Source organism: Doryrhamphus excisus, chromosome 17 (assembly GCF_030265055.1).
Source record: "Doryrhamphus excisus isolate RoL2022-K1 chromosome 17, RoL_Dexc_1.0, whole genome shotgun sequence".
Lineage (NCBI taxonomy): Eukaryota > Metazoa > Chordata > Actinopteri > Syngnathiformes > Syngnathidae > Doryrhamphus > Doryrhamphus excisus.
In genome coordinates this window covers 16,197,501-16,212,860 of record NC_080482.1, presented here as the reverse complement: position 1 = coordinate 16,212,860, position 15,360 = coordinate 16,197,501, and the positions used below count along the sequence as shown (strand labels likewise).

Genomic DNA, 15,360 nt, shown 5'->3' with positions numbered 1-15,360 from the left:
ATGTTGCGTGAAGCAATCAGCTGTTTCAAATTCGCGGCATATTCCAGTGCGTTGCACACAATCAATAAAAAAAAAAAAAATGTCCGTAAGCTGCGCTGACAAATTAAGTGTTGCTTTTTCATTACTTACACATCCGTTTTCATTTTTCCCATCAGTGGAAGCAATTAAACCGCACTTCCTTAAATTAGTCATTGATTTTTAGCAATAGTGACACTTTGCACAGGGAAATAATAACTTTTTTTTTTTTTTCATTACTGCTGCCGTCGAGCGAAAACGAGAACAACAAAAACAGTCCTCCAAGTGCAAGGAGGAAAAAAAAGTGCAGTCTTAAATTAGCCATTGATTTTTCCTCAGGTGTCACTTTAGTTAAATACCTTGTGGTCCACAGCTGGAAATTGACAAGACACGGAAATCTATTTGTCCACACACACACACACAGTGTCTATTTTCCAGACCAGTATGTAAATGTGCGCTCTTTTTTTCGAGGTCTTCCTGTTGCCACTTCCTATTAAACACTGCTTCACTTCCTTTTTATGACTCTTAAGAATGTTAGAATGTGACATACAGCTTTTATAATGGACACAGTTTGACTCTGGAACAGATGATTTCTGAACGGGAGTGCATTGTTTTGGAACGTGTTCAACGTTAGAGGTTCCACTGTATTTCAAAGAAGAAGAGAAACAAGACTCATAGGACATATTTAATGATTGAAAGCATCTTCCTCCTCACAATCTTTTTTTTTTTTCCCTTCTACCCCCCCTCCCCCCCCCCAATCGGGTTCATGTGAGCCTCCAAAAAAAAAGTCAAACACACTGGAATTAAAGATATTCATTAATGCCCACATGTTTAACAACCAAAAATAATTATTATAAATAGGAAAAAATGAATCCAGAAAATACATTTACAAATGTCAAAGCAACATAATATGAATTGTAAGTCATTTTACAAGTTATATATGTATATATTTGTACTTTTTTGTTGTTATTACCCAAAGTAACAGATTTGAGTTTGTTTTTTTTTTCTCTCTATACACATGGTAGTCTTCAGAGGTTTTCATATTTTCATACACATACTTTTCATTTTCCCTGTTGTACAAATGTCCCTGCTTGGGGATGATTACATTAAATAAACGGATGAACTGGGAAACATTTCTTTGCTTGACCAATTACCGTATTTTCCGGACCACAAGTCGCACTTTTGCTTCTTCCTGTGACTTATATATGAAATATATATTTAGATTTAACACGTATTTCAATGTTAATTCATACTGACTGATATTACTGTCGACAGTCAGTGATGGGGAAAGAGATCGGGAGCTTGGCGAACTTGCTTAGCCCGAACCTGCTTGTTAGGTTAATGTTCTATTCTGTTATGGTGCCTGATATGGTTTCTCCGACATGAGAGAAAGTGGATGTTCAGTGGGGGGGGGGGGGGGGGGGGGGGCATGACGTGGAAATACTTGATCACATTCTATGTTAGTCCTCACACTCGGACGCCAGACGTCGGACATACATAGATAGCATAGGTGTTGTTAGCTGCCTTGTTAACGCCAAGCAGCACCGATACGGCATATCGGCATATTACTCATGTCGAGGGTCACCAATTGTGGAGATGTGACTGGGAAGGAGACAGGAGTGGAGGATAAGTGGCATGGAGCGTCATGAAGTCTCCACTGAATAACACTTCATGTCCCCATTGGTAACAACAAATCACATGACCACATGGTATTTAATACTAAGATAGGATTAGACTGCGTTTTATTTATTAGTCATTTAGGAAGAATTCTTTTTATTTTACAGTAAACCTCGGATATATCGGAAATTCGCTCACAACGGACAGATAAAAAAAGAAGCGATTTTTCTGTAATGCATTTCCAATAAAAATTCATTGCATATATCGGATTTTTTATAACGGATTTCGCCTATTTCGGACAAAATCTCCAGTCCCGTTCCAATGCATTTCCATGAAATTTCCCTCGCATATATCGGATGGCCGCATCGTGGCGCTCCGATTCGCCGAATCGTGACAGGCCGCTATACGACGTCATTTGCAGCGTTTGCAGCGTTGCCTGCGCGTCCAGGTACATTGGAAACATAGTCAAGGAAGTGCCTTTTTATAACGGATAAAATCCCATTTACGCATATACCGGATATAAATCCCATATATGCGTAAAACGGACATTTTCCGGTATACGCATATAACGGATTTCGCTTATATCGGACAAAACCAGTGGGAACAATTGAATCCGATATATCCCAGGTTTACTGTAGTATATATAGCCCTAAACATAACCACCACTTACACTATGTACTATGTCCACTTAAGACATATACAGTAAACCTCGGATATATCGGACTCGGATATATCGGAAATTCGCTCACAAGGGACAGATAAAAAAAGAAGCGATTTTTCTGTAATGCATTTCCAATAAAAATTCATTGCATATATCGGATTTTTTATAACGGATTTCGCCTATTTCGGACAAAATCTCCAGTCCCGTTCCAATGCATTTCCATGAAATTTCCCTCGCATATATCGGATGGCCGCATCGTGGCGCTCCGATTCGCCGAATCGTGACAGGCCGCTATACGACGTCATTTGCAGCGTTTGCAGCGTTGCCTGCGCGTCCAGGTACATTGGAAACATAGTCAAGGAAGTGCCTTTTTATAACGGATAAAATCCCATTTACGCATATACCGGATATAAATCCCATATATGCGTAAAACTGACATTTTCCGGTATACGCATATAACGGATTTCGCTTATATCGGACAAAACCAGTGGGAACAATTGAATCCGATATATCCCAGGTTTACTGTAGTATATATAGCCCTAAACATAACCACCACTTACACTATGTACTATGTCCACTTAAGACATATACAGTAAACCTCGGATATATCGGACTCGGATATATCGGAAATTCGCTCACAAGGGACAGATAAAAAAAGAAGCGATTTTTCTGTAATGCATTTCCTTTTTTTTTTTATAAATCCCATATATGCGTAAAACGGACATTTTCCGGTATACACATATAACGGATTTCGCTTATATCGGACAAACAAACAATTGAATCCGATATATCCGAGGTTTACTGTATTTGAAATACATACGTATGTTCCACTTTCATCATATGGGGTTTAAGGCTTTTCAATGATATTCCAAAATAAGACATTTTAGAGCTGCAGTTGCAGTTGACTTTTGACTGATGCCGACCGATGACGTCTACTCTTGTGGACTTATAGTCTGGAAAATAAAGTAATCAATCATGGGAGAAATTCAATAACTTGTTCCGCTAGAAAAACAAGTCGACTAAATATCACAAAAGACCGACGCCCCCAGGCTTCCTTACTTTGCCACCAAAAGCCATATTTTTATTGATTGAAGCGTGGGACACAAACGGCATCTGAAGGAAGGATGAGTCCATTTGGATGCGTTCCAGAAAACAAAGCTAATGTCTGTTAGCAGGTGATGCTAGCCGGCCCCCAACATTTGGTGTCCCGATTGAAATAACAAATAATCATATTTGATTGATTATTGCTGTGGGTGTGGAACTGCATTTCCTCACACTGAGAAGCGTTCCTAATATTTTGGCGAGCTGGGATTGGTCGCCTCGCTGACCTGGAGGAGGTACCTAATGAAGTCGCCCACGATGATGGTAAACAGGGTGCACACGTGATCACTCTCACGAGAAGACGGAGGCGGGGCCAGAGATCGCTAATGGGTGGAGCCTAATGTCTTTCCATTTTTTTTCTGCTCTTCCATGCTCCGCCGTCGGCGTGAGGATGAAGTCATCAAGTATTCTCTTGAAATGACACACGAGGAGGAAGCGACCGTTCTGTCGTGGGTTGCGTTGGGAAGGAAAATTCCGGTAAAATTCCCAAAAGAATGTCAAGTCGGCACCTTAGGAGTCCTATCTCATTGTGCCGCATGCTGGGTTTGTACAAACAAAGAACGCTAAAGAGCCGCCGGGGTCCATAAAGTGCACGTCCGAGAGACGGGAGCAACAGAATCATAAACCGAGGGTGGGGAAAGACAAAATAAGAAGCCAAAAAGTTACCACTTCCACACAAACTAGGAGGAGAACTCATTCATTCATTTTCTACCGCTTTTCCTCACAAGGGTCATGGGGGTGCTGGAGCCTATCCCAGCTGTCTTGGGGTGAGAGGCGGGGTACACCCTGGACTGGTAGTCAGCCAATCACAGGGCACATATAATCATAGTAATAATAGCGATAATAATAATAATAATAATAATAATAAGGGAGGACGTATGTTCAGTCGTCATCCACTCCACGTCGAACAACATGATCACTTCCTGTAAAGGAGGTCATTTGGGAGGAAGGGGCGGGGCTAGTAGACGTAGCCCTCGCTGTAGGGGTGGGGCTGGCAGTAGGGCCCCTCCTGGACGTAGGCCATGTTTTCATCAAAGTGCGACAGGGGCACCGTGTCCTCCTCGTTGATCTGACGCTCCATGTCGGTCTTCAGCACAGGACGCTGATTGTCCGGGAACGCCATGGAGAACAAGGCCTCGGGGTCGCACACAAACTTGTACACGTATCTCTCGCCGGCCACCTGGGGAGGGTGGGATGGTGGGGGCGTGGGAATGCGGTGATGGGGGCGTTGGAACAAAAGATTTTAGCTTTAGATCTTTAGAAGATTGGATATTTAGCTTTTTGAGCTGGATTGTGTATTATTATGTATTTGTGTATTATTATGTATTTGTGTATTATTATGTATTTGTGTATTATTATGTATTTGTGTATTATTATGTATTTGTGTATTATTATGTATTTGTGTATTATTATGTATTTGCGTATTATTATGTATTTGTGTATTATTATGTATTTGCGTATTATTATATATTTGTGTATTATTATATATTTGTGTATTATTATGTATTTGTGTATTATATATTTGTGTATTATTATGTATTTGTGTATTATTATGTATTTGTGTATTATTATGTATTTGTGTATTATTATGTATTTGTGTATTATTATGTATTTGTGTATTATTATATATTTGTGTATTATTATGTATTTGTGTATTATTATATATTTGTGTATTATTATGTATTTGTGTATTATTATGTATTTGTGGAAAGTAATAGCTACTGATCGAAAAATATGTCAAACCTTCATAAACATTCATTCATTTTCTATCGCTTATCCTCATGAGGGTCGCGGGGGTGCTGGAGCCTATCCCAGCTGTCTTCAGGCGAGAGGCGGGGTACACCCTGGACTGGTAGTCACCATGGCAAACAACCATTCACACTCACATTCATACCTATGGACAATTTGGGGGGGGGGGGCTGATTAACCTAGCATGTTTTTGGAATGTGGGAGGAAACCGGAGTACCCGGAGAAAACCCACGCATGCACGGGGAGAACATGCAAACTCCACACAGAGATGGCCGAGAGTGGGGAAAGAAGCCAAAAAGCCAAAAAGTTACCACTTCCACACAAACTAGGAGGAGAACTCATTCATTGATTTTCTACCGCTTTTCCTCACAAGGGTCACGGGGGTGCTGGAGCCTATCCCAGCTGTCTTCAGGCGAGAGGCGGGGTACACCCTGGACTGGTGGCCAGCCAATCCCAGGGCACATATAGACAAACAACCATTCACACTCACATTCATACCTATGGACAATATGGAGTCGCTAATTAACCTAGCATGTTTTTGGAATGTGGGAGGAAACCGGAGTACCCGAATCGAACTCAGGGTCTCCTAGCTGTGTGACCTGCGTGCAAACTAATAATAATAAAAATGAAATCAATACAAATGATTATTATTATGATTATTATTTATAAATGTCAAAACAGTATTTTAATGATTTCCTTCTTTTTCAATGCCGCCATTGATTTCACTTTTGACAAACGTGCTAGTTTGCTGGACTTTGAAATTTGTGTAAAGCACAAGAACGATCCAATAAAGCAGGGAAATGGATGCTTGCCGGTTTGTAAGAAGCAGGAAAACTGGTTTTGTACAGAAACGGGTTCAAAGAGGTTTGACTCCGCCTCCAACTTTGGTTGCCATTCAAGGCTCAAAAGTGAAACTAGAAAAAGCTTTGTCCGACTTCCCCGACGTTACCTTTTGCATGATTCCCTTCTCGTAGTAGTAGCGCAGTGATCGGCTCAGCTTGTCGTAGTTCATGGCCGGTCTGTTCTTCTGGATCCCCCATCGACGTGCCACCTTTCCCACACACACACACACACACACACACACACACACACACACGGTAAGACTGGCAACAGCTGTGACGTTAAACAAAGCTAAGAGTCCGCATCGTGCTAATGATGGAGATTAGAGCACGTGCAGCCATGACTGTTCATTACGAGCTTGTCAAACGCCCCGTGGAGGAGGAAGCAGATGTTTGCGACACCTGTCTAGCACACCACCCGCCACCTGCCCACCGTCCCCACCCGCCGGTCTGAGCCCACAGCCCGGCGGTGTGTTTGTTTCTGTTGCCTCTACGCTCCACCAGTGTTTCGCTGCTTGCATTCCGAAGTTTGAGCTAGCCTCTAGGCATGACGGTAGATGACCACAATGTATCCCACTTGGATTTTCTCATGCATTTCAATACACAAGTGAATGAAAGCACTGTTAGTACAGTAAACCTCGGATATATCGGATTCAATTGTTCCCACTGGTTTTGTCCGATATAAGCGAAATCCGTTATATGCGTATACCGGAAAATGTCCGTTTTACGCATATATGGGATTTATATCCGGTATATGCGTAAATGGGATTTTATCCGTTATAAAAAGGCACTTCCTTGACTATGTTTCCAATGTACCTGGACGCGCACGCAACGCTGCAAACGACGTCGTATAGCGGCCTGTCACGATTCGGCGAATCGGAGCGCCACGATGCGGCCATCCGATATATGCGAGGGAAATTTCATGGAAATGCATTGGAACGGGACTGGAGATTTTGTCCGAAATAGGCGAAATCCGTTATAAAAAATCCGATATATGCAATGAATTTTTATTGGAAATGCATTACAGAAAAATCGCTTCTTTTTTATCTGTCCGTTGTGAGCGAATTTCCGATATATGCGAGTCCGATATATCCGAGGTTTACTGTATCTGATCCCAAGCCCAAAAGGAGTAGGCTGAAGCAAAAGCTTATAAATATAATCATGTTCATGCCACTGTCTTGTTTCCCCTGTTATTATTATCATTGTAATATTATTATTATTATCATTATTGTTATAATCTTTATCATTATTACCATCATTATAATCATCATTAATATTACAATTTTCATCATTATAGTTAACAATTTTTTTTAAAATTTTTTTAATTATTTAATTTTACAGACTTCATTGCTTCTTGTAGAGTGCTGTATCATTAAGATGTACAGATTACAGATTAACTGTACATTTTTAATGTATTTATGATGAGTGGTATTGGCGCATTTAGACAATTTCAAACAGGCCTTGCAAATACATAATAATTAAGAAAATGTTTGGGTTGATTGTCTTTTTTTTTTTTTTTTGACACAAACCTGAATTTAATTTGATGCACAGGGGTGGGCAAACTACGGCCCGGGGGCCACATCCGATATATACAATGAATTTTTATTGGAAATGCATTACAGAAAAATCGGTTCTTTTTTATCTGTCCGCTGTGAGCGAATTTCCGATATATCCGAGTCCGATATATCCGAGGCCGGCTCTCACCTCTTCCGGCTCGATGAGCTTGAACTCCATGCCACGGCCCGTCCAGGCGATGAAGTGCGAGTTTGACGGGTCGTCCAACAGCGCCACCAAGAACTGCCACAGCTGCAGTGAGCCTCTGCGCTGGTAGGACGGGCCCTCGCGGTACAGGCCCGCCTCCTGCTTGATGTCGCCTGCGGAACAACGGTACTGCGTCAAAACCCGTGCAGGAACGAGAAGAAGTGCTGAAGAAGCGTTGAGGAACTCACCTTCCATCTTTTCCGGCACCACGCAGGTGTCATCGTAAAAGTGCCTGGCCACTTTGTCGAACATGCAACCTGGACAACGAGAAGGAGCACTGATGTTGTGACCACTCCAAACAGCATTGGGACCACATCCACACGGATCACCGCTGGTACCTTCGCTCCGGTTGGCGTGGGCCAGGTAGCCATCTTGGCGCAAGTAGACTGAGTGGCAGCTGGGCACCTCGGCTGAAAGTCAGACAAGAAAAAAAAAAAAAAAAAGCGTCCGTTGAAAGCGGCCCTGAGGTGGCTTGAAAGAGCACACTGTCACAGTCTGCTCACTCGCCGCACCACTGGCTCTGATTAAAGAACCAGACCCTCGCGGCCCCCCGGGGCGAGCTCGGAATATCACACTGCTAATACGCGCTTACGGCGTCTGCAAGATTTGGCAAGTAAATGGAAAAAAAAACACAAGTTGACAAGATGGGCACAGAGACAACCTGACAACCTGTTTCTCTGCATGATAATAATAATAATAATAATAATATCGTGCATTAGCAAAGCGGCTGTCAACATTTAAATGAGCTGCATGCTCATATGTCCCGCCCTCCTCCCTGTGTAACACAGGTGCATGGACTGGTAAGGTTAATGATAGCGATTTGGCCAAGTTTAGACACTAGCGATCATTGACTGTATAGCACAAGAGGCCACATGGTGGAAAATGAAAGGAAGCTAAGAATTTATATATATATATATATATATATATATATATATATATATATATTTTCCTTTATTTGGGCAAATATATGAATCATTACAGTGCATTTCTTACATCAATCAAAATATAACTTTCCATTATTTACATTTGTATTCAACTACAGTAAACCTCGGATATATCGGATTCAATTGTTCCCACTGGTTTTGTCCGATATAAGCGAAATCCGTTATATGCGTATACCGGAAAATGTCCGTTTTACGCATATATGTATGGGATTTATATCCGGTATATGCGTAAATGGGATTTTATCCGTTATAAAAAGGCACTTCCTTGACTATGTTTCCAATGTACCTGGACGCGCAGGCAACGCTGCAAACGCTGCAAATGACGTCGTATAGCGGCCTGTCACGATTCGGCGAATCGGAGCGCCACGATGCGGCCATCCGATATATGCCAGGGAAATTTCATGGAAATGCATTGGAACGGGACTGGAGATTTTGTCCGAAATAGGCGAAATCCGTTATAAAAAATCCGATATATGCAATGAATTTTTATTGGAAATGCATTACAGAAAAATCGCTTCTTTTTTATCTGTCCGTTGTGAGCGAATTTCCGATATATGCGAGTCCGATATATCCGAGGTTTACTGTATCTGATCCCAAGCCCAAAAGGAGTAGGCTGAAGCAAAAGCTTATAAATATAATCATGTTCATGCCACTGTCTTGTTTCCCCTGTTATTATTATCATTGTAATATTATTATTATTATCATTATTGTTATAATCTTTATCATTATTACCATCATTATAATCATCATTAATATTACAATTTTCATCATTATAGTTAACAATTTTTTTTAATTTTTTTTTTCATTTTTAATTATTTAATTTTACAGACTTCATTGCTTCTTGTAGAGTGCTGTATCATTTCATCTGTTATTTTCTGAAATCCGCAGAATTAATAATAAATTTGTGTGTCAATTTATTAGCCCACTTTTTTATGACATTTACTTATTTTCTATTGCATGTGTCTAAATCTTATGCATTTGTTTCAAGAAAAGAAAAAAAGGGGTGTAAGTGTGCATCATATCACTGACAAATGGCAACAGCGGGCCTTTGTGTCAACTATCATGAAGACTCATGATAGCTTTTTCCTCACGAGGGTCGCGGGGGGTGCTGGAGCCTATCCCAGCTGTCTTCGGGCGTAAGGCGGGGTACACCCTAGACTGGTCGCCAGCCAATCACAGGGCACATATAGACAAACAACCATTCACACTCACATTCATACCTATGGACAATTTGGAGTGGCTAATTAACCTAGCATGTTTTTGGAATGTGGGAGGAAACCGGAGTACCCGGAGAAACCGGAGAAAACCCACGCATGCACGGGGAGAACATGCAAACTCCACACAGAGATGCCCGAGGGTGGGATTGAACCCTGGTCTCCTAGCTGTGAGGTCTGCGCGCTAACCCCTAGACCACCGTGCCGCCCTTTTTATATGTTTATTATTATAATTAATTATTATAATCCATCCATCAATTTTCTATGCCACTTATCCTCACGAGGGGTGTGGATATGCTGGAGCCTATCCCAGCTTCAGGTGGGAGGGGGGTACATACACCGGCCACCAATCCCAGGGCACATATAGACAAACAACCATTCACACTCACATTCATACCTATGGACAATTTGGAGTCGCCAATTAACCTAGCATGTTTTTGGAATGTGGGAGGAAACCGGAGTACCCGGAGAAAACCATGACAGTTTGCGTTTTGGTTAAAATACAAATGAAACAAAATCTTGTGGCTACTTCTCCCTGAGAAGAGCGTAAAGTTCTCCTCCCTGCCGACATGGCAGTCGAGGCTTGTGACCAAAAAGGGCCAAACAGGCTCCAAAGTGATCCTTAATAATCTTCATGTAGGCCCATTTCTCTTGCGTAATCACACTAATGGGCTCGTGGCGGAAATCGTCGCTAATTGTCGCTAAACAAATTAGCCGCAGTCGTTCTCATGGCGGCTGTTCTTCACTTCAAAATCCAAAAACTCCACAAGCTCGACTCTTTTTACCGTCATCCTCTACGCCAGGGGTGGGCAAACTACGGCCCGGGGGCCACATCCGGCCCGCCAAGTGTTTCAATATGGCCCGCCTGTTCTTTCCAAAGTATTTTATTTAAACTCAACATACAACCTGGCTTTTTGATGGTTGAGGTAGCTGCTTTATCAATTTCGTTATTTCATGTGGTCTGTTGTTTACAAAATGCTCCTGGAAAAAGGAACACAAGCACAATAGTAAAAATAATAATAATAATAACAATAATAATGTTGTTGTTAATAATAATATTATTATTATTATTATTATATTAATATTGTTGTTAATAATATTAATATAATAATAGTAATAATATTATTATTATTAAAAAATAATAAGAAACAATATTATTGTTATTATTATTAAAATATTATAATAATATATTATATAATAATATAAATAATAATTATAATATATTATATTATATTATATAATGATAATAACATTACTATAACTAATAATAATAACAATAGTAATTCTAATAAAAATAATAATAATAACAATAATAATAATACATTTAATTTCTAATACACTTCACATCAAATAAATGATTTCAAAGTTCACATATTGCAGATTGCATGACACTTTTACATGTAAAATATGTGTAAAAATATAGGTGTAAAAATTGCTGCTTTATCAGTTTCGTTATTTGATGTGGTCTGTTGTTTACAAAATGCTCCTGGAAAAAGGAACACAAGCACAATAGTAAAAATAATAATAATAATAATAATAATAATAATAATAACAATAATAATGTTGTTTTTAATAATAATATTATTATTATTATATTAATATTGTTGTTAATAATATTAATATAATAATAGTAATAATATTATTATTATTAAAAATAATAAGAAACAATATTATTGTTATTATTATTAAAATATAATAATTAATATATTATATAATAATATAAATAATAATTATAATATATTATATTATATAATATAATGATAATAACATTACTATAACTAATAATAATAACAATAGTAATTCAAATAAAATAATAATAATAACAATAATAATAATACATTTAATTTCTAATACACTTCACATCAAATAAATGATTTCAAAGTTCACATATTGCAGATAGCATGACACTTTTACATGTAAAATATGTGTAAAAATATAGGTGTAAAAATTGACTGTTTCGTGTAAAATACTATATACCCCCCCCCCCCCCCCCGGCAATTTTGTTAAATCAATGCGGCCCGCGAGTCAAAAAGTTTGCCCACCCCTGCTCTACTCCAATGTGTTCATTGTGATGCCAAAACAATGGCAGCGTGCAGAAAAAAGAAAACACGGATAGCGTCAGTAAAGTGCGCTTGACGGATGGAGAAGACGACCTGATGGAGCTTGAGGATCTCCAGAGGCTTCTGCTAATGACCCTTGCCCTCCAAATAAGAGCAGAGGACGAGTGTAGGAGGACAGATTTACAGCTTCAACCAGGCGTAACCTCCACCCACTCCCCTATTAGAGCACCACAGGAAATGGTGACCGCTGCAGACACCCTGTCCAACCAGATCCCCTTTCCTTCCCTAATAATGGGCAAACTCAATCAGCGCCCCCCCTCCCTCATTCCTGGAACAATAACGCTCCAATGCAGCCAACACTAGAGTGGAGAGCCAGCATTAAAGGATTCAAACTTGCTCACCTGAGTCGTAATTGAAGTCCCTGGGCTCCTGCTTGATCATCATGGTGGCGGGGTACAGGTGGGGGAGCGGCGCCCCCATCATGGCCGGGTGCTCAAACAGCGGGTCGGCGTACTCCTGCTTGAAGCCTTGAGGGGGGAACGGAATGCTGGGCTCCGACATCTGTCGGTGGTAGATGGGGCGTCCGTCGCGAGCCATCGCTGGCGGGGAGGGGAACGAGTGGCACGGCTCGGAAAGTTGGCGGCGAAATCTGACGGCCATAACACATTATTTGACTCTTATTAGCCACGTGGGCCACAAGAGACAATGCTTAACTTATTTTTACACTTGTATGACAGCAAAGCATGTTTTACTATTGAGATTGACTTTCTGCTGTGATGAACCAAAGCATGCAAAAGCAACACATGTAGATATAATAACTAGTTACCCTTCAGTTTATGGATCCATTTTAATGCCTGGTACAACTACAACAAGGATAACAAAAATAGCTCCTAAGAATTCAATTTAAGAGCTGATATCGAGCAACTTCCATGGTTTTCTTGATAATAACCCAAATCACTTCAGTTTTTACATGAATAACTACAGCATTGTACTGCCAAAAATGTATGTTTGTTGTCACCATTATATCTGTTCAAACAAAGGTACCTGGGATAATCATTTTTCCATGACAGCAGGTAAAAAGTAAAAACTTTTTTTTTGCTAGTTTTTTCCAAATACAGTGCATCCGGAAAGTATTCACAGCGCTTCACTTTTTCCACATTTTGTCATGTTATTATTAATATATTAATTTCATCTCTTACCTCAAAATTCTACACAAAATACTCCATTATGACAATGTGAAAAAGTTTTTTTTGGACTTTTTTTGAATTTATTAAAAATTGTAAAAAAAAAAAATGTATTGTATGTTGAGAATGGCTTCTGTGTTGTAATTATTTTATTAGCATAGCACATTAAAGCACCTTACATTCTTTTACAACAATGCCATTGAAGAAGTTAAAGGTGACTTCAAATTTAAATTTTCGCTAAATCCGAAAAAAGAATTAATTTAAAAATATATATAAAATACATGGTGTGTGCAGGATTTTTATAGCATGCATTTTTATGACCTATATTGATAGCTCTTTCATTTGCAATATAGACTTGGTGACCAAATAGATTGATATGTGCGTAATTAAAAATCATTGATTTTCTCAAAATCAGTCAAAATGGATTTTAGCGCCTTTTGGTTGCAAGCTCTTCATATATACATCCAAATATTTCAACTTTCTTCTTAAATAATCGAATCAATCTAACTTATATACTTATACTTAATAATATTTTGACAAAAAATGCAACTTTATTTGGTTTGTTTCTCATAATATTACAACTTCTATAAAAAAAAAAAAACACATTTTTTTTTATATTTCAACTCTATGCTACAATTTTTTTTCCTCCTAATATTACAAGTGTACTCTTGGAAAGGTTCTAACAAGATACAATTTCCCAACTATTTCTTCTTGTGAATTTTCTTACAACTCAGTTGTTTGTTAGTTACAACTTAAAACATAATTAATGTTAAAGGGGACCTATGATGCTTTTTCCACTTTTCTCACCTATAAATGTAGTTATAGAATGTTGGTCCTAATCATTTTTCCATGACTGCAGGTAAAAAGTAAAAACTTTGCTGTTTTTTTTTTGGTTAATTTTTTCCAAATATATTAAATATATATCCAAATATTTCAACTTTCTTCTTAAATAATCTAATCAATCTAACTTTTATGACTTCATTCCCATAATATTTTGACAAAAAATGCAACTTTATTTGGTTTGTTTCTCATAATATTACAACTTCTATAAAAAAAAAAACACATTTTTTTTTTATATTTCAACTCTATGCTACAATTTTTTTTCCTCCTAATATTACAAGTGTACTCTTGGAAAGGTTCTAACAAGATACAATTTCCCAACTATTTCTTCTTGTGAATTTTCTTACAACTCAGTTGTTTGTTAGTTACAACTTAAAACATAATTAATGTTAAAGGGGACCTATGATGCTTTTTCCACTTTTCTCACCTATAAATGTAGTTATAGAATGTTGGTCCTAATCATTTTTCCATGACTGCAGGTAAAAAGTAAAAACTTTGCTGTTTTTTTTTTGGTTATTTTTTTCCAAATATATTAAATATATATCCAAATATTTCAACTTTCTTAAATAATCTAATCAATCTAACTTTTATGACTTCATTCCCATAATATTTTGACAAAAAATGCAACTTTATTTGGTTTGTTTCTCATAATATTACAACTTCTATAAAAAAAAAAAAACACATTTTTTTTTTATATTTCAACTCTATGCTACAATTTTTTTTCCTCCTAATATTACAAGTGTACTCTTGGAAAGGTTCTAACAAGATACAATTTCCCAACTATTTCTTCTTGTGAATTTTCTTACAACTCAGTTGTTTGTTAGTTACAACTTAAAACATAATTAATGTTAAAGGGGACCTATGATGCAGTTTTCTGTGCAGGTTATTGTGTATAGCTGCTCTATAGGAGTTCACAACTCAATAGAAAGGGTAGAAAATTTTGAATAATAGGTCTCCTTTAAAATATCTAAAAATATGACTTTTTTCATTAGATGACTTTTTTATTAATAATCTTTTAAACGATTTGTCAATTTTTCCAATGTGCCGTGGGCCAATAAAAAACACCCCTTGGACACCCCTGCTTCACAGCTAATTCTAACTTCTAATTCTAAATTCTTAGCATGGATAGAACCTGTTAAGGAGCCACGGTACCTGTGGTCCATGGCGTAGGCGCTGTCAGGGTGTGACTGCGAAAGCGGCACGTGAGCGTAGGTTCGGTCAGGTTTGGGTGTCGGGGCGGCTGTAGGTGAGGCATGATGTAGGGGGGACACTGGGGTGCTGCAGGGGGGTGTCACTGGGCTGGAGGGCTTCATTCCTGCGTGCTGCTTCTGCTCATAGGCACTGCGGAAGGGCAAATACCATGTTGCATTCATTG

At 38.7% G+C, this 15,360-nt stretch overlaps 1 protein-coding gene across 4 annotated transcripts in view; it reads right to left on the bottom strand.

The window, feature by feature from the left end:
* Nucleotides 1-3,348: 3,348 nt before the first annotated feature.
* Nucleotides 3,349-15,360, bottom strand: part of etv1 (ETS variant transcription factor 1) — a 33,210-nt gene continuing 21,198 nt past the window's right edge. For all 4 annotated transcript variants that reach the window (XM_058053819.1, XM_058053818.1, XM_058053820.1 and 1 more), the window contains 7 exons: nt 15,138-15,326; nt 12,363-12,610; nt 8,082-8,153; nt 7,932-8,000; nt 7,687-7,856; nt 6,093-6,194; nt 3,349-4,574 (listed from right to left, as the gene is read on the bottom strand). In XM_058053819.1, the coding sequence (XP_057909802.1) occupies nt 4,353-4,574; nt 6,093-6,194; nt 7,687-7,856; nt 7,932-8,000; nt 8,082-8,153; nt 12,363-12,610; nt 15,138-15,326 (1,072 nt within the window). In that variant the 3' untranslated portion in view covers nt 3,349-4,352. The remainder of the gene's footprint in view (nt 4,575-6,092; nt 6,195-7,686; nt 7,857-7,931; nt 8,001-8,081; nt 8,154-12,362; nt 12,611-15,137; nt 15,327-15,360) is intronic.